A 25,784-nucleotide genomic window follows, 5' to 3' on the forward strand; every position below is an offset into this window, starting at 1 on the left:
TGTTGAGATATGTTCCTGTTATCCCTAGTTTTTCTAGTGTTTTGAACATAAAGAGGTGCTGTATTTTTGTCAAATGCTTTTTCTGTGTCTATTGAGATGATCATATGATTCTTATCTTTAAGTCTATTGATGTGATGAATTACATTTATGGATTTCCGTATGTTGAACCAACCTTGCATCCCTGGGATGAATCCCACTTGATCATGATGCACAATCTTTTTGATATATTTTTGTGCTCAATTTGCCAGAATTTTATTGAGAATTTTTGCATCTATGTTCATTAGAAATATTGGTCTGAAATTTTCTTTCTTTGATGTGTCTTTGCCTGGTTTTGGGATTAGGGTGATATTGGCCTCATGGAATGAGTTTGGAATTACTGCCTCTTTTTCGGTTTCCTGAAATAAATTGAAGATTATTGGTATTAGTTCTTCTTTAAAGTTCTTTTAGAACTCCACTATGTATCCATCTGGTCCTGGGCTTTTCTTGGTTGGTAAGCTTTTGATGGCTTCTTCTATTTCCTCACTTGATATTGGTCTGTTTAAATTGTCCTCTATTTTACATGCCAGTGAAAACTGGACTCAGTAATAATGGTGCGAGACATTACCTTCACAATTTAAAATTTTCTTTTTTTCTTTTCTTTTTTTTTTTTATTCTCAGAACTTTTGTGATGAAGTTAATCGTATAACCAATTCTGAAACACTCTCAAGTATAGACAGTCTTGAGACTGGGCAGCATGAAGAAGTATACTTGACACTTAATAAGGAGCCTTCTACATCAATCCAGCAGAATTCTGTTTCCCTCAAACTAGCAAATCTTCAATCAACTAATATAAACTGCTTTGATGAAGATAAACTGTTGGTCTCTAAAACTCAGCATATCAATAATTGGCTTACGAATTTAGATGCTCAAAAGACTCAATCTGTCACATGTTTCTCAGATATGTTAAGTAAATCTAATGTTCTACCTGTGTGGGAAGCTTTTAATAATAAAGAACAAAATCCATCCACTTTGAATAGAACTGTGCAAAGAGTTACAAGTACTGCTAATAATAATTCAGTAGCCTTTTTATATAGTCCACCCATAGTTGAACTAGATAAAAAAAGTGAAGAAACCTCTGAAGCCAGCACTATGAGGACAAGTGACTCTACTTTGGCAGCACTTAAAACGGAGAGGCCATTGGTTACTAAGAGTCCAACATTTAAATTCAGCAAAGCCTGGACAGCTCCAGATTTTCTAAACCAGGAAGTGGCTACATTTTCCAACCAAGAAACATACTCTAAATTAACTCAAGAAAATAGAGGTACTTCAATTCCTGCTTCATTCATGCCAACAGCAACACCTTTAGTCTTGCCATCTAATACACAATCAGCTAGGCCTTTAGCAAAGAACAATATTCACATAAAAGAAATTGACCCAGTGCAGTGTTCAGATAAGTTAGAAGAATTAAAAGATGTTAAAGATGAAAGGATAAAATATTTCAATTTTAACAAAAAAGAGTTTCCTTTATTTTCAGACAATGTTCAAGCCACCTATTTACCTCAAAATTCTGATTCAAAAGATAAAAAACAAAAACTGTATGAATCATCAACATCATTGTCTAATGTAGCTCCTAGTTATGATTTATTTGATGAGCATAAGAAAATAAAATACAACATTCATGAGCGAAATGGTGTGAGGTTTCTTAAAAGTATTTTAAAGAAGGAATCTAAATACGAACATGATTATTTTAAGGCACTAATTATAAATCAAGGCTTTAAGTTCAGAAATCAAAAAGCAGCAGCTATTAGAGATAGTATTGAATTAACAAAGGAAAAAAGTGCAGAAATCCCAAAGATTACCAAAAAATTGAGGTGGTTTGATGAAACTGGTGACGTAGAAAACAACACTGAAGACAGTCATTCACTAAAGAATAGAACAAGAATGACTCAACCATGGTCTCAAGAACTCCACATTAAAAGTGGTGCTGGCAATAGTTTAACTAGTGTTCCTGCTTGTGCTGTAAATTCTAATAGAAAGAAGTCCAAGGATGACTCTCTCTCTGAAAATGTCACTGCTTTAGGAGGTCCTGGAACAGACCATGCACCTTTAAACTGCTTTATACCTTCAAGTTATAACTTTACTAAACAAGCCTGGCTGGCCTCCAAAAAAGAGGAAAATAAAATCACTATGCGTAATGGTAATTCTAGAACACCGAAAGGTAATCCACATAGAAGTGGAGCAAAAGTAATCAGAAGAACAGGATCTGCAAAAGTCCAATCCAGCTTTATGTATACCAACAGAAAAGGCACTGTCATTCAACCACGGTCTGCAGGTAAAGCCAACACATTTCTACAAACTCAGGGTAAATTCATTATACCTCATCCTCCTCCTAAACCTACATCAAATATTAGAAGTGGTAAAAATATACATGTATCTGAGTGTCAATCAATCATAACTGAAAATTCTCAAAACATTATTACGTATAACTGTTTTAATTCAAAATGCATGCTTCCAACAGAACACAATTTAAATCAGTGGAATCAAGAAAGTAGTCCTCTACTCTCAGATCCTCGTTCTGACCTGGTCACTGTGATTACATCTTTACCATCTTATTATTCTTCTGAGTGCCAAACTTTAGCAAAAACAAATCATTCAAATGATACTCAAATGGTTACACAGCAAGATGGGACATTATATTGCACCCAAAGAAGTCCTGTTTGTGAAGAAAGCCCTCAGTCTGTGACTCTTAGAACTACTGAAGAAGAATCGGCTCCCTTTTGGAAAAGAGGGAATAACATTCTGAGCCAAAATGAGAGGGCCACTGGTAAGAATAAATTCATATCTTTTTATACATAAAATGTATGACTTTTTAAATTCATATGAAATTTTCCTTATTGAGACATAGCAATATACACTACAATGTACATTTCATTATGATTAAATGTTGATATTCAATTATAAATTAGCCTTATAGAAATAACTTACCTTACTTTATATTTTAACTTGATCTAGTAGCTGAAGCTTTTGAGTGACCCAACCTACGCTCAAGTAAACTTAGAAAGTATTGCCAGTGTTTTATGTTTTTCATGATTTCTCTTGTTAATTTAAAAGAGAGTAGATAAGAAATAGGATCTGATTCTTTTCCCACATTATTCTGTCATTAATATTGAAGTCATATTTTCTGTCAAGTTAAGCACAGTGAATATAATTGTTTAAATTATTATAAATAGTTGAGAAAATGTAATTATAACAAAATCCTTTATTTTTCTTTAAAACTATTAAATTGAACTGCTATATGTTAATAATATGTACCAAATCCTACCATTTCTTTTCAAAAGTGTGATAGCTCTGCATTTATCTGCTACAAATATTGACTTTCACAGAAGGAAAAGAATGATACCATTGCCTTAAGTTTTTTTTAAAAAAATTACTTCTGTATAGACTGTCATTGCCCATAGCAACTGGTTGACTCCTCATGAGCTACTTTTCCTCTTCTGAGGGATTGAACTAAGAGCCCATATTTCCTGCTAGTAGGAACTGGTTGCTCATGGAGAAATAGGACTGGGGGGGGGGAGAAATCCAGAAAATAATCCAAAAAAGCAACACTTCTTTTTCCAAAGGTATAAATAAATATTATAATTAAAGAGAGACTTAATTTAAAATTTAATATTCAAAGTCTTCTTCAATTAGACCATAAACTTTTAGGTATTTCATCACTGTGTCTCCAGGCCCTAACAGTGCCTGACAATTCATAGGCTCCCCAACTTTTCTGTGAATTGGGCAGGCACAAACACATTGCCAGATAGAAAATTAAATGCAAAGACTGCAATATAAAAGTCTTCAGTGCTTGTCTACAAAGATCTAAATTTAAAATTTTTTTCTCTCATTAGAGTTTCTTTTTTTACCCAGTTATTTCACAATATAACTTTAATACTTCAAAAATAAAAGTCTCATACAGATTATGTAATAATAATAAATAATAAATAAATAAATAATGATGTTTATCTATTTCTAATTTCTATTTTCTTTTAATTACAGGATTAAGGGCTTTAAATTTTTTATCTTACTAAACTTTATAGTAACCCTGAAAAATAAACATTTTTAAAAATCCCATTTTACAAAGAAGGAAACAGAAATGCCCTATGGCAAGAACTAATAAATAACAGAATTGGCATTTTAATCCTCTAAAACCTATGCTTTTTTCTACTAAAACTATACAATAAATATAGTTACTAAACATATATCATGTATCAGATTCTGAGCTATCAGAAAAAATAATTGGAAACTGAGTTTCCCAAATAGCTTATATAATAAAGGGTAGCCTACTAGAATCCTCATTCTCTGATAAAAGAATGGGATATGTATTTTCAACTGGAGAAACTACTATTTTCCTGAAATTTAATGAAAGGAGGTACTTCTCTCAGGAATATAAGAAACACTGGAAACATAAAGAATTTTAGCCACATTTTGATAGATGTAAAAATATTCAAACTGTTGTATATATCTATACCTCTTACTACAGTAATTAGAAAATCTAAAAATTCTAACAAAACCAAATACTTAGCAGTCATTCAAGATTTTTTTCAAAACTAAATGTCTAACATTTTAAGTTACTTCTATGGTAATAACAAATTATAGTTCAGTGAGAATTTATTCATTTTCATTTTCCCACTCCTATTTGCCAGGTCATTTCTGTTTTCACATTCTTATGTGCCTAGAGTTGACAATTATGGAGGATATCTTGCTCTTTATTAAATCTTCCAGAGTCCTCTAGGAAAAAAACTATCCCCATGAGGTCCAAGACATTCAGCTATAATCACCTCCAATGTCTCAAGTAATTTCCTCCCTAAAGATAACCATGTCATATGGTTCACAGTTTTCCTTTCTATTGCAGTTTTTGCCATCGTACTAGATAATTCAACATAAACATGGATGAACAATCTTAACATGTTGACCTTCCTCAATCCTTTTTTATTACTAATGACAATCTATAGGGGCTGGGGATGTGGCTCAAGCAGTAGCTAGCTCACCTGGCGTGCGTGCAGCCTGGGTTTGATCCTCAGCACCACATACAAACAAAGATGTTGTGTCTGCCGAAAACTAAAAAATAAATATTAAAAATTCTCTCTCTCTCTTTCTCTCTCTCTCTCTTTCTCTCTCTCTCTCTCTCTCTCTCTCTTTCTATCTCTCTCTCTCTCTCTCTTTAAAAAAAATGATATTCTATAACATTCTGCCTCAACTATGCATTCCCCTTGCCCTATCCTGAACCTTGCCAACATCCATAAATTCTCCTCCTTTTTTTGATATCTTGGCCCTTACCATGATCTATAACTTCTCTACTTCTATAATCAGAAACTCGATCACATTATCTACTATGACTACAGTCTCTTATTCTTTCTCTTCTTATTCCTACCATTCTTTTATCTCACAGGTCTGTAGTTCATTATTTTCTCTGCTTTCGTATTTCATTCCATCAGCTATTTTCTACTACTTATCTAGCTTAGATTTAATAGTCCATCATTTTAATAATTATTCTGCCAATATCTTAAACTCTTTGCTCCTTTGCACCAGTCAGGCAACCCTCCATCTTCCAAGAAAAAAACTTAATCTACTTTCAGCTTGCTTCTAAGTAGCAGAGAGAATGTACACAATGTACCAAGTATATTGATTACACTGTAGAGTCATGATCATCAGCCCCTAATTATCAACTTTACCCATTAATCTGACTATTTCTCTGGTAAATTCACTCTCCATCTTTTACAATAGCTATTTCAAACCCTTGTTCTCCTCAAATATCCAATAAACCCATTTCTCCTTTCTCATCCAATATTCATCTACTAGTTTTTCCCAGACCACATATTAATAGGAATAAATATCCCAAATGAGAGGAAAATTGTAGAGTTAGAATACTTAAATAAATTTTTATAAGAATATAAAATGATACTATGTGGCTTTTAGACATATGCATGGGTAGTAAAATTGTAGCAGACATATTAATGATAAACATAAATTTAGAATAGAAATTATCTCTAGGGAGGGAAGAAGAACAAGTGTCTATAATAGCACGATTGCATTGTAGTTGTTCAGGTTATAAATTGCAAAACTCCAAACAGCACCATTCATATTAGAGCATGAGGCAACCTTGATACACAGGGATCTTCAATTATGGTTGTTCAATATCTGTTCTTTACTATGCTCTATATAATATTTCAAATGAAAAAATAATAATAATACAGAATGAGCAGTGAGGATGCAGGGTTAAATTAATATAAGCCATTCTTCCAAAGCAGTTTTAGCCATGAATAATAATGTCTATGACAGTGACTTGAATAGATACATTATGAAACATTTTTATGGAAGGATTAGTATAGATCAATAATCTTAACAGGAAAAAAGTTAAAAGCATGAAAGAAATAGAAGAAACAATTCATGGATTCAACTTTTAAGAGCAAATCCTCTTTTAATATTTTTGATTCAATGTCAAATTTCCTATGAGATTCTACTCTAGCATTTTTTACAACTCTTCATATTTCTTTCCTTTGAGATAAACTTTAGCCTACAAGGCATATTAAAGAAGAGATATTTAGAGTGGCTAAGGAAAGAACTGAGTTTGGATGGCCTCTGTTTCATCAGTTAACTATTAGGAGATTGGATACAGTATATGAACATGATTAAAGAGTGAGTTTTGTAAAGAATAGAGACTGTGAAGCTTTTTTTGACTAAAGAATAAACTTAAGGAGAAAAGGTATCATTTGAGAGAAATTTTATAGAAAGATGACACTGACAGAAAAAAATGAATATTAATATGTTTTACTCCAGAAATAAGACAGATTCCATACTAAATATGTAATTGGATGGGTATGGAGAATTGAAAATAAATTAAACTAATTGATAAATATAGGAAGACCTGAGAAATTGAACAATGATACTTTTTAAATAACATTTAAAAATATAAACCTATGGAGGACTGAAGCTGTAGCTCAATGGTAGAGTGCTTGCCTAGCATGGGTGAGGCACTGCACTGGGTTTGATCCTCAGCACCACATAAAAATAAATAAATAAAGTTATAAATAAATATAAATACACACACACACACACACACACACACACACACACACCTATGTGGATAAATATAAAAAGTTTTGCCTGGGTCCTTTCATGGAAGGCTATAAAACGCTATTGAGAGAAATAAAGACCTGCAAAATGTTCACGCCTTAGAAGAGTCAGTATTATAAAGAAGCCAGTTCTCCTAAAGCTAATCCATAACTGTAGTACAATCTCAATTAAAATTTCAGCAGGATTTTTGTTAAAATTGACAAATTCTGTGTAACATTTATGTGAAAATGCAGCGGCCAAGAATAGCTGAAATAATCTTAGTGAATAAAGTTGTAAAACTTATACTACTACATATTGTATAAAAGATACAGTAATTAGTATAATATGGCATTTGCATAAGGATATTTAGACCAATGGAATAGAATATGGAGTATAGAAATGAACCCACATTTTTAACTGTTTAGTTTTTGGTAAAGGTGGCAGTGGATAGCTGATAATAAAGGTTCATCTTATTATTCATCAGATGGAAGACTATATGAAATTAGTGAAAATGATCCTGACCTCACTCTGTACACACAAAAAAAATCAAAGTGAACTATAGATCTAAATATGGAAAGAATCTTTTTCTTATTATAAAAAGAATTTTTATAATAAGATTCTCCTAAATATGATATAGGGAATATGTTTATGATTTTAGGATGGTCAAAGATTTCAGTATTAAAAAAGCAAAGACTATGAGGAAGAATATTAACAATTTGTACAATAAAATTAGAAACTTTTGGTCTGGCGGGGGGGGGTGGTGACTCAATAGGAGAGCAATTTTCTGGCATGCATGAGGGTGTCCTTGGTTCAATCCTCAGGACCAAAAAAAATTACAGATGTTTTTCATCCAAAAAAAAAGGGATTGAGAAGGCACACCCAGGGTGGCAGAAAATATTTGTATTGTTCAATACTGACAAAGAGCTCCTAACCAGAACTGCAATAAATAAGAACTACAATTAAAGAAGAATTAAGAAAAAGACAACCCAGTTGTATCAGCCAGAATTAAATTAGAAAAGCAGTGTCAGTAAAGAGCTACAAAGAGATTTATTGCAAGATATTGGTATATATTAATATGGAGCCTGTCTAGGTAAATTCAAAATTGGTAAGGCAGGCTACAAATTATAGGTATGGCTAACATGACTCTCCACAGGAAAAAAAAATTTATTTTCTCAAGGAAGACTTATTTAAAGTTGATTTTAAATCCTTTTAATTGGTTTAATCAAGACCACCTATAATATCTTGATTGATCTACCATCCTTAAAGGAAACTGGTTATGAGACTTTAATAATATCTACAAAATACAGTTGCAGAAATAACTAATAGGACTTAATATCTACAAAGTACTATCAGAGCAATAGCAACATTAGTGTTTGACTGAATAACTAGTCTAGGTAACACATCAAAAAGATCAACCCACTATTAAAAATGGAATATGTTTGGAATATGTTTCTCATAAAGGAGAATATCCAAATGGTCAATAAACATATTCAAAAGTCTGAACCTCACTAGTCATTAGGAAAATGCACATTTAAAAAATTAGATACAACTACATCAGAATAGCTAAAATTGGAAAGACACAAAACCAAGGATTGATAAAGATGTATATCAACTTGAAATTCTCATATCTACAAAAGTTGAATATATGTGTATGCTCTATGACCTAGCAATAAATTGTATATATGTGTGTTAAAGAGACAGAGAGAGATTGATTCATGTGGAAACTAGAAGACATGTTCAAAAACTTTCTTAGCACCTTTATAATCAGAACTGGGAATTATCTATATTAACTACATAGTACGAATTAAGTGAAATTCAAGCATTCATTTAATGACATACCACAGTGAAAATTAATAAGCTATTGCTAAAAAAAATAACAAATGAATTTCACACCATACTGTTTTACAAAAGAAAATTAGACAATAAAAATGGAAATTATATTCCATTTATATCAAAAGCAGGTAAACCTATGGTGGGGAATAAAATGGAAATAGGTAAAGGGAGTTTTTTAGTACTCACTTGTGATCTGGGTTTGTGAATAGAATCTGTTTACTTATAATTGTGCACTATTCTATGTACGTTATACTCAGTTTAAAAAAATTCAAAGGAGAACTAGAATTCTGAATTGTAGCTCCAGCGTTTTTACCCTAGAATAAATAGTTTTTATGAGACCAGAAATTTGATCAGAAACATAGAAACAAATTGTTGTGTAAAAATCAGATAGCATTTGTTCTGTGTCCATTTGAAGCACTATTCTAAGTGCTATTCTAAGCACTTTACAAATGGAAACAAGTTTAATTCTCCAATAAGAATGTGAAGTAAATAATATCATTACCCTTGTTTTAAAATTAAAACTGAGAAGCACAGTGGTGTATGCCCACAATTCCAATAACTCAGGAAATTGAAGCAGGAGGATCACAAGTTGTAGGACAGCCTGAGACCCTGTATCAAAATTAAAAATAAAAGGGGCTGAGGATGTAGCTCAATGGTAAAACATAGCTGGGTTCAATCCCAGTACCAAAAAATTTAATAAAAAATAAAATTAAAACTGAGGTACATAGAGATAACAAACTTGTATAATTTTCATAGCTAATATAAGTGAGGCCCAGGATTAAAGCATTCTATCTCTAGAGTCTTGTGTTTTGTGTTGTTTTTTGACTAATTACAAAAGCTTATTTAACCTAACGTTTAAGATGAAAATGTACATGACCCAATTTTTACATCATAGTAAAATAAAATAGGTTCTTTATAGAGGGGACATGGATTTCTCTACTGGACAGTCATTATGTATACTTGTTCCAAGGCTTCTAACATGATGATAATATTTCCTCCTATTACCACCATTCCAATATTGTTCTGTTATCCAGTAGTTATCATCATGCATTCATAAGGGATCAAATCCCCACAATATTCTTTGGGCATGTCTACCACCATTTAATGACAATGTTAACATCTTATCCATAAATTTTTCAACTCAGGAACAAGAGCTTTATTGACAGTGTCTACATCATGGGCTCTGAGTTGCTTTGAAATACAAGTCTGTGTTCTTTACCACTTAGCTACTATATACTGTTTTCTAAAACCTCTCCCAAATAACAACAGATTTTTCCATAACATACATGGAAAAAAAACACATCAATCTATTCAATTTGTGGATGGCACAAAACAACAAAGTCATTAGTGAAATAGAGGTGGAAACAAGATTCAAAATCATCCTGATCAACTAAACTGATAAACCAAGACCAAAGAAGTTAGGTTGAGCAAGAAAACTCTCAAGCCATTCATTTGATTTTTTTAAATTGTGAAATATATCTTACATACAAAATTATGTATATCATCTATAAGAACAGGGACTAAGAACAAGAGTCCTGTATTTACTGCTCAGTTTCAGAAATAGAAAATCACTCAGTATGCTTCTCCAACTTGCTTCCCTTTCCTTCCTGACGGAAGCAGACACCATACAGAACTTTATGTTAATTATTCCATGCTTTTCTTTATAATTTTACCATCATATGAATGTATCCAAAAAAATATTGTTTAGATTCACCTAGTTTTGAAGCATTTTATAAATGAAATCATGTCATCTCTATTCTTCTGGGGTTTTCTTTTTTCAATCAATATTTTTCTCTGATTAATTTACCTCTACTTTCTTCATATTTACTATATATGAATGTACAAAAAATTAATTCTATCATTAAACATTTAGGTTACTTCTAATTTCTTGCTTTTATGAATAATGACCCTAAGAACAGTTTTGAACATTACTGATTCTGAGGTTGCTGCGTCTTAGGGTATGTATGTTTTCACCTTTACTAGGTAATCTGAATTATTTTATTATGTCCTCACCAAAGCTCTGACTCCCTTTCTAATGTTTTTAATCATTAGGATGTAAATTAGTTTCTAATTATGCTAATTTGCATTACCCTAAGTATAAATGAATTGAGCATTTTGAACATTTTCATATAATTATGTGTGCTTTGCTTTGCTTTTTTGAAATATCTATTGTCTTTGTACATTTTTATATCTTTTATGGGTAGGAATTCCTTATATTTATTATATTAGTGTTGATATAATATTAACACAAAAATATATTTTTAATCATTTTACAATTCTAAGGAAGAAGGTATCTGTTTTGGCAGCTGTTCTTTGAGAAAACCACAAAGACAGTTGGGTAGTGATACTATCACATTTAGAATTTTCATATGACACTAAAAATTTGGCCAGAGACACCAGGGTAAGTTTTATTACTTACCCTAATGCCAGAATTAGGCAGACACAATGCTGCACACTTGTAATCCCAGCAACTTGGGATGCTGAAACAAAGGAATCACAAGTTCAAGGCCAGCCTTGTCAACTTAGCGAGACCCTATGCAATTTATTAAGACTGTCTCTCAAAATATTAAAATGGGCAGGGGATGGAGTTCAGTGATAAAGCTTCCCTGGGTTCAATCCTCAATATTGACAAGAAAATCTTGGGGGGGGGGAGAAAAAAGAAAAGAAGAGACCAAGCTATTGGCTATTATAATAATTATTAGGTATTATTTAGGTGCACATATGTGAATGAAATAATAAGTTTTAAGTATACGCTGTATCTGTTCTTGGGATAAATAATCTCCAATCCACCAAACTTAACACATATGTAAAGGACCAAAGACAAAAATAAAAGTTTGCTATTACTGTTACAAAGTCAATAAAATTTTTTACAATAATTTCAGAATTATTTTAAGTAATAACATAATTTAGATGTAAATGCTGTACTCTGTCTTCATAAAGAATGTAGAGAAAGGGCTATGCAAAAAACTTTAGAGACTCAGAACTAGAGAGGAGATCTAAAGATCAATTAAAGAAACACAGCCTAAGAGATATAATAGCTCTGTACAAATATTTGAAGGTTTATTATGCTTAAAAAGAACTAAATAAAACTAAATGAAAGGATAAAGTTGCAAGGGGCAGGATTCAAGCTTGTCAACAATGATAGATGATGCCCCATTTGGTCCCTATCACTATACCATTCAAGCATAGGTTGAATGTCTACTTGTAATTTAGATATATGGATTAGAGGTTAAGTCATTAGGGTGCTGAGAAATCAACTTAATGACTGATATTTTTAAAATAAAGTCTAACTTTAGAGCTGGAATGTTCTAGAATAGAAACTACCAGTGGGCATCGTATGTTATAAGAATGTGTTTTCTAAAGCTACATATATATAATGGGTCACTATGACAAATATGTTTATTTTTCTGAGACACAATCAAATCAGCATGAAAGTTACTAGCATAATGTATAAGAGCTAGAATTTTAGAGTTTTGAGCCCAACTAAGTGGAGCTGAATCTCAGCTTTACCCCTTACTGGCTCTACAAATTTGGACAAGTTATTTATCGTCTCCTGTGCCTTAATTTCTTTATCTGTAAAGATGGTGGTAGTAATCGTACCTATAGCCCTTAGAACAATATCTGGAAATTTATAAATGCTAAGTAAATATTAACTAGTATTATGTTATTTCTGACTCTCAAAAGTCAGATGTTCAGATCCTGGACAATTTTCCTGAAAATTGGTGGCTTCTTTGTGTCTGTTGTTTTATACTTATATTTATATATCATTTGCATAAATTTGTGCATATGTGTGTGTATTAGCTATAGGACCATAATTAACATCAATTAAATTTAATATTCAAACCCATGTTCTCCAGTATATAATTTAATCTCAGAGCTCAAAATACTTTAATTTTGTTCTTCTTTCTGACTCTTAATATAACATATGTGCATACTTCCATGTACTTCCCCAAGACATTTATATATTTAAAAAAATATTCATATTCTATGCCCCAGACTAAGTAAATTTTCTACTCCTTAGCCCCTAAAAACCTAAGTATATACCACAATAACTTTGTCTTTGCACATAATGTTCTTCCTGTATCAAAGCACCTTTTTACTTGTGAATCAACTACTCCTTTTAACATCAAGCTCAGATATAATATTCTCTATGAAAGCTTTCTTAATTTTTTAATTCATTGTAATCCTCTGGGCTTTCATTTAGTTCTGTCTATAATTCTACATGCAATTTAAGCACTTTACTGCAATAATCCATTTAACTTTGTATCCATCCTTCTAAACCAACAGCGTCAAATATTATCACTATTAATAAAATTTTGAGAAATATATATGCTGTACATATGTATTACTATACTAACATGTGCATATGAACCTTAATCAGAACACAACATTTTATTTTTTTTCTAATTATACATGACAGCAGAATGCAATTTGTTTCATTGCATACAAATGGAGAAAACCTTTTCATTTATCTGATTGTACACAATGCAAAGTTGCACCATTTATACAATCATACATGTACCTAGGGTAATGATGTCAGTCTCATTCCACCATCTTACCTATCCCCATGCCCCCTCCCATTCCCAACTCCCCTTTGCCCAATCCAAAGTTCCTCTATTCTTCCCATGCCCTCTCCATTATGGATCAGCCTCCACTTATCTGAGAGAAAATTCTGCCTTTGATTTTTTGGGTTTGGCTTTGCTTAGCATGATGTTTTCCAGCTCCATCCATTTACCTGCAAATGCCATAATTTCATTCTTTAATGCTGAGTAATATTCCATTGTGTACATATACCACAGTTTCTTTATTCATTTATCTGTTGAAGAGTACCTAAATTGGTTCCATTGTTTGGCTTTTGTGAATTGAGTTGCTATAAAGCTTGAAGTGGTTGCATCCCTGTAGTATGCTGATTTTAAGTCCTTTGGGTATAAACCTAGGAGTAGGATAGCTTGCAAATGGTAGTTCCATTCAAAGTTTTCTGAGGAATCTCCATACTGCTTTCCAGAGTATTTGCACCAATTTGCAGTCCCACAAACAATATATGAGCCTACCTTTTCCCCCACATCCCTGCCAACATTTATTATTACTTGTATTCTTGTTAATTGCCATTCTGATTGGAGTGACATGGAATCCCAGTGTAGTTTTAATTTGCATTTCTCTAATTGCTAGAGATGTTGAACATTTTTTTATATAATTGTTGGGCATTTGTATTTATTCTTCTGTGAAGTGTCTGTTTAGCTCCTTTGCCTATTTATTGATTGGGTTATTTGTTGGGGGGAGGTTGTGTTCTTTATATATCCTAGAGATTAATGCTCCTATCTGAGGTGCTGGTAGTAAAGAATTTTTCCCATTCTGTAGGCTCTGTCTTCACACTCTTGAATGTTTCCTTTGCTGTGAAGAAGATTTTCAGCTTGATACAATTACTTTTACTTCTTGGTTTTACCCTGTGCACTTTAGGAGTCCTATTGAGGAATTCAGCTCCTAAGCTAACATTATAGATATTTGGGCCTACTTTTTCTTCTAGTAGTTGCAGGGTCTTTGGTCTAATGCATAGGTTCTTGATCCAATTTGAGTTGATTTTTGTGCAGGGTTAGATATAGTGGTTCAATTTCAATTACTACATAAGAATTTCCAGTTTTCCCAGCACCATATGTTAAAAGTGCTATGTTTTCTCTAGTATATGGTTTTGGAAACTTTGTTTAGTATGAGATAACTGAATTTATGTTGCTTTGTTTCTATGTCTTCTATTCTGTACCATTGGTCTTCATATCTATTTTTGTGCCAGTATCATGCCATTTTTTGTTACTAGAGCTCTATAGTATAATTTAAGGTCTAGTATTATGATATCTCCTACATGACTTTTCTCACTAAGGATTGCTTTGACTATTTTGGGTCTCTTAATTTTTCAAATTTAACTTCATGACTGCTTTTTATATTTCTATGAAGAATGTCTTCAGAACCTTTATAGGAATTATATTAAATCTGTATAGTGCTTTTGGTGGTGTAGCCATTTTTGACATGTTCTACCTATCCTAGAACATAGGAGATCTTTCCATCTTTTAAGGTCTTCTTTAATTTCCTTCTTTAGTGTTCTGTAGTATTCATTGTAGAGGTCTTTCACTTCTTTTGTTAGATTGATTCCCAAGTTTGTTTGTTTGTTTGTTTGAGACTATTATGAATGGGGTAGTTTTCCTAATTTCTCTTTCAGCTGATTCATCGTTGATGTACAGGAATGCAGTTGATTTATGGATGTTAATTTCATATCCTGCTACTTTGCTGAATTAATTTATGAGTTCAAGAAGTTTTCTGGTGGATTTTTGGGGTCTTCTAAATATAGAATCATGTCACCAGCAAATAGTGATAGTGTAAGTGCCCCTTTCCTATTTGAATCTCTTTAATTTCTTCCTTTGTCTAGTTGCTATGGCTAGGGTTTCAAGGACTATGTTGAATAGAAGTGGTGAAAGAGGGCATCCCTGTCTTGTTCTAATCTGTAGAATTTTTCTCCATTTAGAATGATGCTGGCCTTCGGTTTGGTGTATATAGCTTTTATAATGTTAAGGTACATTCCTACAATCACTAGTTTTTCTAGGGTTTTGAGCATGAATTGATGCTGAATTTTGTCAAATGCTTTTTCTACATCTATTGATAAAATAATGTGGTTCTTGTCTTTAGGTCTGTTGTTGTGACTTATTTATTCCCATATGTTGAACCAACTATGCAACCCTGAATCCCACTTGATTATGGTGCACTATCTTTTTAATATGTTTTTGTATGTGATTTGCCAGAATTTTACTGAGAATTTTTGTATCTATATTCATCAGGGATATTCTAAAACCTTCTTTTCTTGATGTGTCATTGCCCTGGTCTTTTCTTAGTTGGAAGGCTTAAATTTTCTATGTCTTGCTGTTTCAATTTGGGTAGGTCATATACTTCCTTTTTCATCACAAATTTTAGTGATTTGAGTTTTCTCTCTTTTTTTCTTCATTAGTTTGGCTAAGGGTTTATCAATTTATTTACTTATTCAAAGAACAAAATTTTAGTTTCATCTATTTTTTTGAATTTTTGGTTTTAATTTTATTGATTTTTGGCTTTTATTTTAATTATTTCCTGATTTGTTCTTCCTTTTCTAGGGCTTTGAGATGTAATGTTAGGTTATTTATTCAGTGACTTTCTATCTTTTAAAGAATGTATTCAGTGCAGTGAACTTTCCTTTCAGATCTGCCTTCATACTGTCCCAGAGATTTTCATAAGTTGTATCACAATTCTCATTTACCTTTAAGTATTTTTTATTTCATCCATGATTTCTTCTACTATGCATTGGTCATTTAATAGCATGTTAAAGTAGCTTCTATTTTTTATTTTATTGTTGATTTCTAATTTCATTCCATTATGATCTGATAGAATGGAAGGTATTATCTCTATTTTTTTGTATTTGCTAAGAGTTTGTGGCCTAAAATATGATGTGTTTTAGAGAAGAATCCATGTGCTTCTAAGAAGAAAGTGTATTCAGTCCTTGATGGATGACATTTTCTACATATGTCTGCTCGGTCTAAATTATTAATTGCATTATTTTAATTCTATAGCTTCTTTATTTAGTTTTCATTTGGAGGATCTATCTAGTAATGAGAGAGGTGTGTTGAAGTCACCCAGTATTATTGTTTTGTGGTCTATTTGATTCTTGAAATTGTGAAGGGTTTGTTTGATGTATGTAGATGCTCCACCGAATAGGGCATGAATATTTATGATTGTTATGTCCTGTTTATGTATAATTCCCTTAAGCAGTGTGAAATGGCCCTTCTTGGACCCTTCTGATTAACTTTGGCTTAAAGCCAACTTTATCTGATATGAGTATAGAAACCCTGCTTGTGGATAAGATCATGTGAGTAAGTTTTATCCCATCCTTTTACATTCAGTCTGTGGATGTCTTTGTCTATGAGGTGAGTCTCTTGAGGACATCATATTGTTGGGTCATGTTTTTTAATCCAATCTGCCAGTCTATGTCTTTTGTTTGATGAGCTTAGGCCATTTACATTCAATGTTATTATTGTTTTATTTTTCTCACAGCACTTATTACTTGTATTTTTTATGATTGCCATTAAACTGGAGTGAGAGGAAATCTATGTGTAGTTTGGATTTACATTTCCTTGATTGCTAAGGATATTGAACATTTTTTCATATATTTCTTGGCCATTTGCATTTCTTCTTTTGAGATATATGTTGTTCATATTCACATTAATTAATTATTTGTGTTTTGATGTTAAGTTTTTTGTGTTATACATATAACCTGGTTATTAACCCCCATCAGAAGAGTAACTGGCAAAGATTTTCTCCCATTCTATATATTCTCTCTTCATACTCTTGTTTCCTTTGCTGCATAAAAGATTATTCATTTGAATCCTTTTGACTTATTGATTCTTGGTTTTATTTCTTGAGTTTTAGAAGCCTTGTCAGAAAGTTGGTGACCTGTGCCAATATCTTGAAGTGTTAAACTTAAATTTTCTTTTAGCAGTTGCAATGTTTCTTTTCTAATTCCTATGTCTTTAATATACTTTAAGTTGATTTTTGTTTCATTTGTAACTTTCATTCCTTCAAGATAACCAAGATTACTATGTGCGATATATAACAATCTATCTTGCAAATTAACTAGATTATCAGTGTCAATCATTTATTGCATAGTAAAGTTTAATTTCTAATTTTTAAATAAACCATAAATTAGAATTCTAATATGTTCTTCCTGCACACCAATGGCTTATTTTACATACCTTCCTGGTGTTCTAGCACCAAGTGTCAGAAGTCACTGATCCAAAGCATAAGTCCCTCAAAAGCAGGAATTGTGTTGAATTTATCCTTGTAATTGTACCATTCAAAGAACATAAAACTAAATGAAATTTATAGATGAAATAAATAAGTTTTCTGTGATGTTCCAAGATAATTGGAAAGTTTGCAATTGGTATAGTATACTCAACTTGTATAATTTCTGACATTGTGCTGGCATTTGTTTAAGATTCTACTGTTAGAAGAAGAAAGCAAATTGAAAATAAGAGGAGAAGTCCTTTAGAGCAGAAAAGAAAAAACCCTGGATCTGTAGGACAGAAGTACAGTGAGCAAATAAATGTAAGTACAGCATTAGTAAAAATTTCTATATAATAGCAAAAAAAATTGTGTGGGAAACAGAATGCTGTTACAGTGCTTGCTGTAAACTGTATACCACAACATAAATATAAATATAGCCAAAGTCATTTGTGATGCAGTCTTAGAATCTTACGCTAAGCTTTTGTACTGTACTTATTTTCTGTCCTGTAATTAGCCTATATGATCTGTTACCAATAAAGGTTTTAAATCAACTTTTAAGAAATCACTATTGTTATTTTACCTGTTATTGTTTATAACGAATTCTGGAAAAAACTTAGGTCATGCACAACAAAATTCAACAAAGTTTTTTAAATATACAGAAGAAAAAGAAAAGGAGGTAGAAAATATGAGAGGAAAGTAGGAAGAAAGAAGGGAAAAGGAAAGAGAGAGGGAGGGAAGGAAGGAAGGTAGGAAGGAAGGAAGGAAGGCTAGAATCATGAATAAAGGAAGCATGTATTTTAATCATAAAGACTAAGACAGTCCTATCTGATTGAACATCCTACTTGAATCTGAGCTTCCTGGAAGACATGGCAAAAAGGAAAATCAAATGAGCTTTATAATTTTCAAGGGATATTGGTGATGATTTTGTTATTGAATAATGACAGCTGAAAATATAGGCAGCAATTTAAAAAATTTTAAGTTTATTATATGTCATAAATTTTAAGTGTGGAATCATGTTCTGGTTTACTTTTCTATTTTTATAGAATTTTGGACAAAGTGCCCAGCTAAGTTCAAATGAGCCAAAACTAACTACAAGGGGTACTTCTAATGATGGAGAAGGTATTGTTCTGTACATTTTCTTCAGAGCTTTGTTTCCAACAATTTTCTTTTCTTATATGGATTTTCTCAGTTGCTTACATTTTATGTGAATGCTAAAATACCATTTAGAACCTGCACTTTTCCTCATCCCTACACAGTTCATTGCCAGTTTTTCTTCATTCATAATAACAATGCATTGATCATCTTTTCTACAGCAAATTATTTTCTGACTTGTCAATTATTTCTGTAGGATAGATTCCCAGAATTAAAATTACAGTATCTGGCATGTAATTGGCACCTAAGAAATATTTGTTAATGAAACTACAAATATTAAATGATACTGGATCAAAGGACAGATGTATTGATACAGCTTTTCATATATATTGCTAAAGTATTTCCAAAAAAGTATTACCTTTAGAAATTCTCTCAGTGGTATATGTCAATTTAAAGAGTCACTTCTAATCATGCTTATATGGTAGGCAAGGAAATGGTGTTATATTAGTTTTTATTTTATATTTTATTAATAATATGCTAAATTTTTTATGTTTTTTTTTTGGTAAATTGTCTCTTCATCTTATTTTTTCATATGTATTAGTGTTTTGAAAATTTCTTGATAATTTTTACAAATTCTTGAACAAAATGTTTTCATTGCTTGGTTATTTTTACTATATTACACTTATTTTGTATTTTTACATATGTAAGTATTAATTTTCATTTATTCATTCAATAAATGATTATTAAGAGCTAATTTTCTGCTTACAAGTAAATATTAGGTTATAAAGTCATGAACAAAACATACAATAGCCTTGCCCTCTAGAAATTAAAGTATGTCAGGGATTGGCCCAACCTTAGATAAACATGTGTTAACCTTTTCTTAAGGATTTCTCCATTATTTTTAAATTCAAAGAAACTTCCCAGTACAGAAATTTACAGATATTTCCTTTTCATATAGGTTGTTTTAATAGTTTGATTTCTTAAATTTAACTCTTCAATTACTGGAATTTCTTAGATGAATGGTGGCAAATGAAACTCTAAATTAAGCTCTTTATTAAGCATCAAACTAATTTATTGAGTCATCTTTCCCTTCTCTCAAGTCTTTAATGCTTCTTTGATCATATACTCTTAATCTAATTGGGTCTGTTTCTAGGCTATCAATTCTGTTTCTCTTCTAAGTTCCTTTTCTCTTATTCTTTTGTTTATAGTTAATTTAACTGCTACTAAAAAGACAACTTCCTTTATATTGTCTTTGTACCATCAATGAGTAAAAAAATAACACAAAAATTATCTAAACCTAGTGTATTTTATTCTTTTATTTAAGTAATACTCTAGGGATTTCTATTGCCTCATTTCTATTATTTTGGATTTTTTTAAATTAAGGATAGGAAAATGCTACATACTGAGGATCCTAACATATAAAATGCAAAGTAATAGAATATTTACTGTATTTCTATTTGTGAAATAATGTATACACACATAATTCATCCTAGTACATATAAGGGCTGATTCCAAAAACATAAAGGGATCAAAGAATAATTGATATAAAGTTTCTGTAGTTTCAGACAGTACTTCTGAGTTTTTGACAGCTGAAAACCTAGTGAAAGCTTCAGTACCTGAGGATGAAATTCTAACTGTCATGAATAACAAGCAACTACAGAAATCAAATCTGAATTTAAGTAAGACCCAGCAATTCAACATCTGTACACTATCAGCTGAAGAACAAAAGATCCTACAATCCCTTAATCATCTGAATGGAAGGTTACGCTGTAAGTGTGGAAGAATATCCTTTGCGGAAAATGTGGTGTTTTGAAATTAGACTATTTTCATTTTAATCTTAATTTAATGTTAAAAAAGTGGCACATACCTATAATCCTAGAGGCTTGGGAGGATGTGGCAAGAAGATTGCGAATTCAAAGCCAGCCTCAGGAAAAGCAACTAAGCAATTCAGTGAGACTCCTCTCTAAATAAAACACAAAATAGGGCTGGGGATGTGGCTCAGTAATCAGCTGCCCCTGGGTTCAATCCCTGGTACCAAAAATAAAATAAAAAATAAAAATACAACATCTATCTAGATTAATGGAGTATACATAAATTAAGAATTTATCTGAATGAAATCATACTGCTTCAAGTATGCCATATCATTTATGACATCATTTATGATGATACCAAAAGCCTTACTGTGTTTGAGAAACATATGAACATGGACAGGCAGGGTACCTATATTGACCATCCATGAAAACAACTATGAATTCTTGATTAAGTATTTAAAAATCTAAATATAGCAATGAGCTAGCAAGAATATAACAAATTCTTAAGACTCGGAAATTTGTAAGAACTCAGAAAGAGAAGGAGAATACTACAGTTAGCTTATATTCTGAGCATATTTAACTCAGGATATTTTCATTTCACAAGTGAAATCCAAGGAAAAAGGGCAGCCCACAGTAAGACTCAGAGAGTATAAAAACAACATAGAGGGGACAGAAGATGAAACCCAGGGCCCACTGAAGATTAGTAGTCTCATAAAAGAGCCTCCCACATAAAGCCGTACCATACAAAGATCTATGCATTGCACATACACAGAAAGGAGGGAAAGGTAAAAAAGAAAAGAAAGAGAAAGAAACTTGTAATTCTTGAATCTCAGTATTGAGCAGATGAGGGGTCAGAGAGAAATCCATGAGAATTTAGAACCACCATGTAGTATAACTACCACACAAATTTACAACCCATGTTCACACTACTTGAGTAGTCTTTAAAGTCTCAAACAAAGAATTTAATTTAGAATGACCTCAATCTAGTAACAGCCCAAAATATCTGAAAAAAAGTAAATTTATGTCCCTTCTATAGAAACATACTCATATTTTAGTTTTCAAAGAATTATCACAAAGGAAAATAAGCAGCCCACAATTTAAAAGAAAAATAAAAATAAGATAAAATAACTTGATCCACAAAGAAAAAGGCACCATTAAAAAATCAAAAGAAACCACAAGACCAAATAAACAGACCCAAACAGTGTTTTAGATAATGATATTACCAGACACAGGCTATAACTACATTTATATGTTTTAAAGTAATCAGAACTGTGTTTAAAAATCCAGTCAGAGAATAATAAACTATTATAAAGAATGACCAAGCAGATTTGAAAAAAAAAAATGGGCCAAACAGAATGCCTAGAAATGGAAAATATAATAATTGAAATTCAAAATTCAGCAGATTACAGACATCTGAAGAGAGAATTAGTAAACTGGAATATAAATCAAAGAAACTTATCCAGAATAAAGTACAAAGACACAAAGAGATGGAAATTTTGAAAGAGTTTAAAAGACAAAGGAATAAGAAAGTCTGAAGTAGGCCACAAGCAATATCTGAAGTAATAACAGCTGGCAATTTTTCCAATCTGATGAACAATACCAACCTACAAATTCAAAAACCTAACACATTTCAGAGTAAATAAAAAGAAATCCCCTTGTATATATGGTTTCAGAGCCCAGCACAAAGAAAAGAAATTCTCACCAAGACACATTTTAAATTTTAATCAGTAACAAAGATGGCAGAAAACATTAAAGATATCAGAAGATATTGAACAATGTGTTCAATGTGCTAAACTTAAAATCTTTCAAGGTGAAAATGTCTCTCAAAAACCAGAGCAAATTAAATATATGTTCAGACAAAAACTTAGTTAATAGACACTAAGGAAATTCTAACAAATGCACTTTAGCAGATAGAAATTAATCTGAGTTAATTTGAACAAACATTTTAAAAGTATAACAAAGCATCATGTGTTTAAAGATTTAGAATTCAAATACTTATAAATATACATAAGTTGGGAAAACAAATAGAGGTAACATACACTAGGATTCTTGATAAAGAATAGAGTAAAGATACGGATTAAGTTTAAATGCTGATAATTGAAATATACATCTAGTAATTATTAGAGTCACATCTAAAAGACTAGAAATATAATATACAACTTTCAAACTAGTAAGGAAGGGAAAGTGGCATTCAAAAAATACTAGATTAAGCCAAAATAAAACAAGAAAGAAAAGAAAAACATAGAAGAGGTAGAACAAACGGAAATACTATCCTATAAGATGGTATGTACAAATATATTTACAATATATGTAAATGGATTAAATACTACACTTAAAAGACAAAATTTGTCAAATGGAATTTTATGATAAAATTATATTCTATTTCTAAACCACGTATTCAAAACATAAGAATATAGAAAAGCAGAAAACCAAAAAATGAAAAATATGTAGAAAGCAAATAATAACCAAAGCTAGTTTAAATGTAATATTGTCAGACAAAATTGACTATACAGTAGAAAGCTAAATAGACAGGTTACTTCATGATGATTAAAGTTTTAATACAGGAGAAATACATAAAATGTTTTATATGAATTTAAGAATATAGCCTCAGCAGCACAATTCACAATATCTAAATTATAGAACCAACCTAGATGCCCTCCAGTAAATGAATGGATAGGGAAACTTTGGTATACATACACAATGGAATATTACTCAGCATTAAAAGAGAATAAAATCATGGCATTTGCAGGTAAATGGATGAAGTTGGAGCATATAATGCTAAGTGAAGCGAGCCAATCCCAAAAAACCAATGGCCAAATGTTTTCTTTGATATGAGGATGCTGACTCATAATGGTGATGGGGCAGGGAGCAAGAGAGGAATGGAGGAACTCTATATAGATAGAGCAAAGGGGAGGGAAGGGAGAGAAGGGAATGAGGAGGTAGGAATGATGGTGGAATACGTTAGACATCCTTACCCTAAGTATAATAGTATGAAGATACGAATGGTGTGAAAGTACTTTGTGTACAATCTTGACTTGAAAAATTGTGCTCTATATGTGTAATAAGAAATGAATTGCATTCTGCCATCATGTATAACAAATTAGAATAAATAAATAATTTAATAAAAAAAGAATGTAGCCTCAAATATGTTTTAAGCCTGGAAGTATAGCTTGGTGTTGGAGTATGTTTTTACCATGCATATTTAGCAAGCATGAAGTTCTGGGTTCAGTCCCCAGCACCAAAAAAACAAATGAAATATTTCCAATGGTAGTAGAAGATTTTAACCTACCATTGTCAGTACTTGAATAGAACAAATAGAAAAAGTACAATAGATGTGAAAGAATTGAACATAATTAACAAATTTGATCAGAAAGACACATTTTTCATAAGCACACACAGAACATTTATAATATAAATCGTATATGATTCAAAGGATTAGAGTCGGGCAATCTATATCCTGGCTGCAATACAATTTAGATAAAATCTAATAACAAAAGTGAACCAGGGCTGGGGATGTGGCTCAAGCGGTAGCGCGCTCACCTGGCATGCATGCGGCCTGAGTTTGATCCTCAGCACCACATACCAACAAAGATGTTGTGTCCGCCGAGAAATAAAAAATAAATATTAAAAAAAATTCTCTCTCTCTCTCCTCTCTCACTCTCTCTTTAAAAAAAAAGTGAACCATTAATAACAAAAAGATTACCATTAAGAAACATTTTTTCCCCCAGTACTGGAGATTGAATCCAGGATGCTTTACCATGGAGCTATTTCCCAGTCCTTTTTATTTCATATTTTCAAAAAGGCTCTTGCTAAGTTGCTGAGATTGGCCTCAAACTTGCCCTCGTGCCTCAGCCTCCCTAGTTGCTAAGATTATAGGCATGTAGCACCACTCCAGGCAAGAAACACATTTTTTTTATTCTCAAAAAATATATATACATAATAAAAATTACAAAATATTTACATGTGAACAAGAATAAAAAATATTTGTGAGTATATGTTTTTATCAGGACCTCTTTACCTACGCACCATTGACATTTTGGATTCAGTAATTCTGGTTGTTTTTAAATGGTGCTGGGAATCAAACCTAGGGCCTCATACATGCTAGGCAAACACTTTATCACTGAGTTACATCCCCAGCCTAAGGAATGGATAATTCTTTATTGTAGGGGGTATCTTATGCATTATAAAGTGTTTAGCAGCTTATCTGGTCTCTACCCATTACATGCCATAGCACCTCCCAGTCATGACAACCAAGTGTCTCCAGACATTGCCAAATGTCCCCTGGATGGCAAAAATACCCTATGGCTGAGAACATACAATTAGAATCCCAATGTTAAAAGTTACATCCTTTTTTGTTGAAAAGAACAACTACTAATTGCAAAGGAAGTTGGATTTAGATACAGTCCCCCTCACTTAAGGTAAAAATCTGCTTTTGAATTCCAGATATCATATTGCCAGAAAAGATATGAAGAAATTCTGGGATTATTTTCAAAAACATTGTGTGTAATAACACTAAACAGCAAGAAATTAAATGTGTACTAGACATAAAAATCAGTTCCAGGTAATTAAATATTAAATATAAAAGAAAATAAAGTTTTTAAGAGATAAGAAAATATTTCTAACCTCAATATAAGGAAGGATTTCTTAAGCACAAGAAATATAATCTATAAAAGAAAAAAATAAATCTGACTATATTAAAATCACAAACCTCATATCAAAATACAATTAAAAGAATGAAAAAGCCACAAAGTGATAGTTTAAATGAGTCCTTTATTCTCATTTAAACTATGTGAAGAATGCCTATAAGTTAATGAGGAAAAAAAGACAACCCAGTGCCGCAGCCCAGCTGGCTGGGCAAAATAACCAGGGGGTGACGAGCAACTTGTGTACATTGATACAGCAGGAGTGTGTACATTGATACAGCAGGAGTGGGAGCCGTTTATTGTAGGACAGGAGGGGTATATATACATTCCACACAGCTTATCTTAATTAACATAAACTAGATGCAGCAGTCAACCAATAAGGAATCTCCACACTTAATGGCTCGCTGGCGTTACTTCACAAACCACTCCCTCTGGCAAAATGCCAGGCGCCATCCTGACTTGTTTACAGACCCTAATAACCCAGTAGAAAAATGGAACCAAAAAAGATTTTGATTGGGAACTTCACAACAAAGGAAAT

At 31.9% G+C, this 25,784-nt stretch overlaps 1 protein-coding gene and 1 pseudogene across 6 annotated transcripts in view; one reads left to right on the forward strand and one right to left on the reverse strand.

Annotated features, from left to right (window-relative positions):
• Cep126 (centrosomal protein 126) overlaps window positions 1–25,784 on the forward strand; it is a 72,827-nt gene that overhangs the window by 39,490 nt on the left and 7,553 nt on the right. For 3 of the 6 annotated variants that reach the window (XR_013437854.1, XM_005329123.5, XM_040285136.2), the window contains 4 exons: window positions 658–2,803; window positions 17,912–18,021; window positions 18,744–18,819; window positions 20,352–20,561. Coding sequence is in view for 4 of the 6 variants with exons in the window: in XM_005329123.5 (XP_005329180.2) it covers window positions 658–2,803; window positions 17,912–18,021; window positions 18,744–18,819; window positions 20,352–20,561 (2,542 nt within the window). In the remaining 2 variants the exon portion in view is untranslated. The remainder of the gene's footprint in view (window positions 1–657; window positions 2,804–17,911; window positions 18,022–18,743; window positions 18,820–20,351; window positions 20,562–25,784) is intronic. The other 3 variants (XR_013437855.1, XM_078046914.1, XM_078046915.1) reach the window with 2 other exon arrangements.
• LOC110598527 (small nuclear ribonucleoprotein G pseudogene) lies at window positions 9,844–10,042 on the reverse strand (annotated as a pseudogene).

This window comes from Ictidomys tridecemlineatus, chromosome 4 (assembly GCF_052094955.1).
Source record: "Ictidomys tridecemlineatus isolate mIctTri1 chromosome 4, mIctTri1.hap1, whole genome shotgun sequence".
Taxonomy (NCBI): domain Eukaryota; kingdom Metazoa; phylum Chordata; class Mammalia; order Rodentia; family Sciuridae; genus Ictidomys; species Ictidomys tridecemlineatus.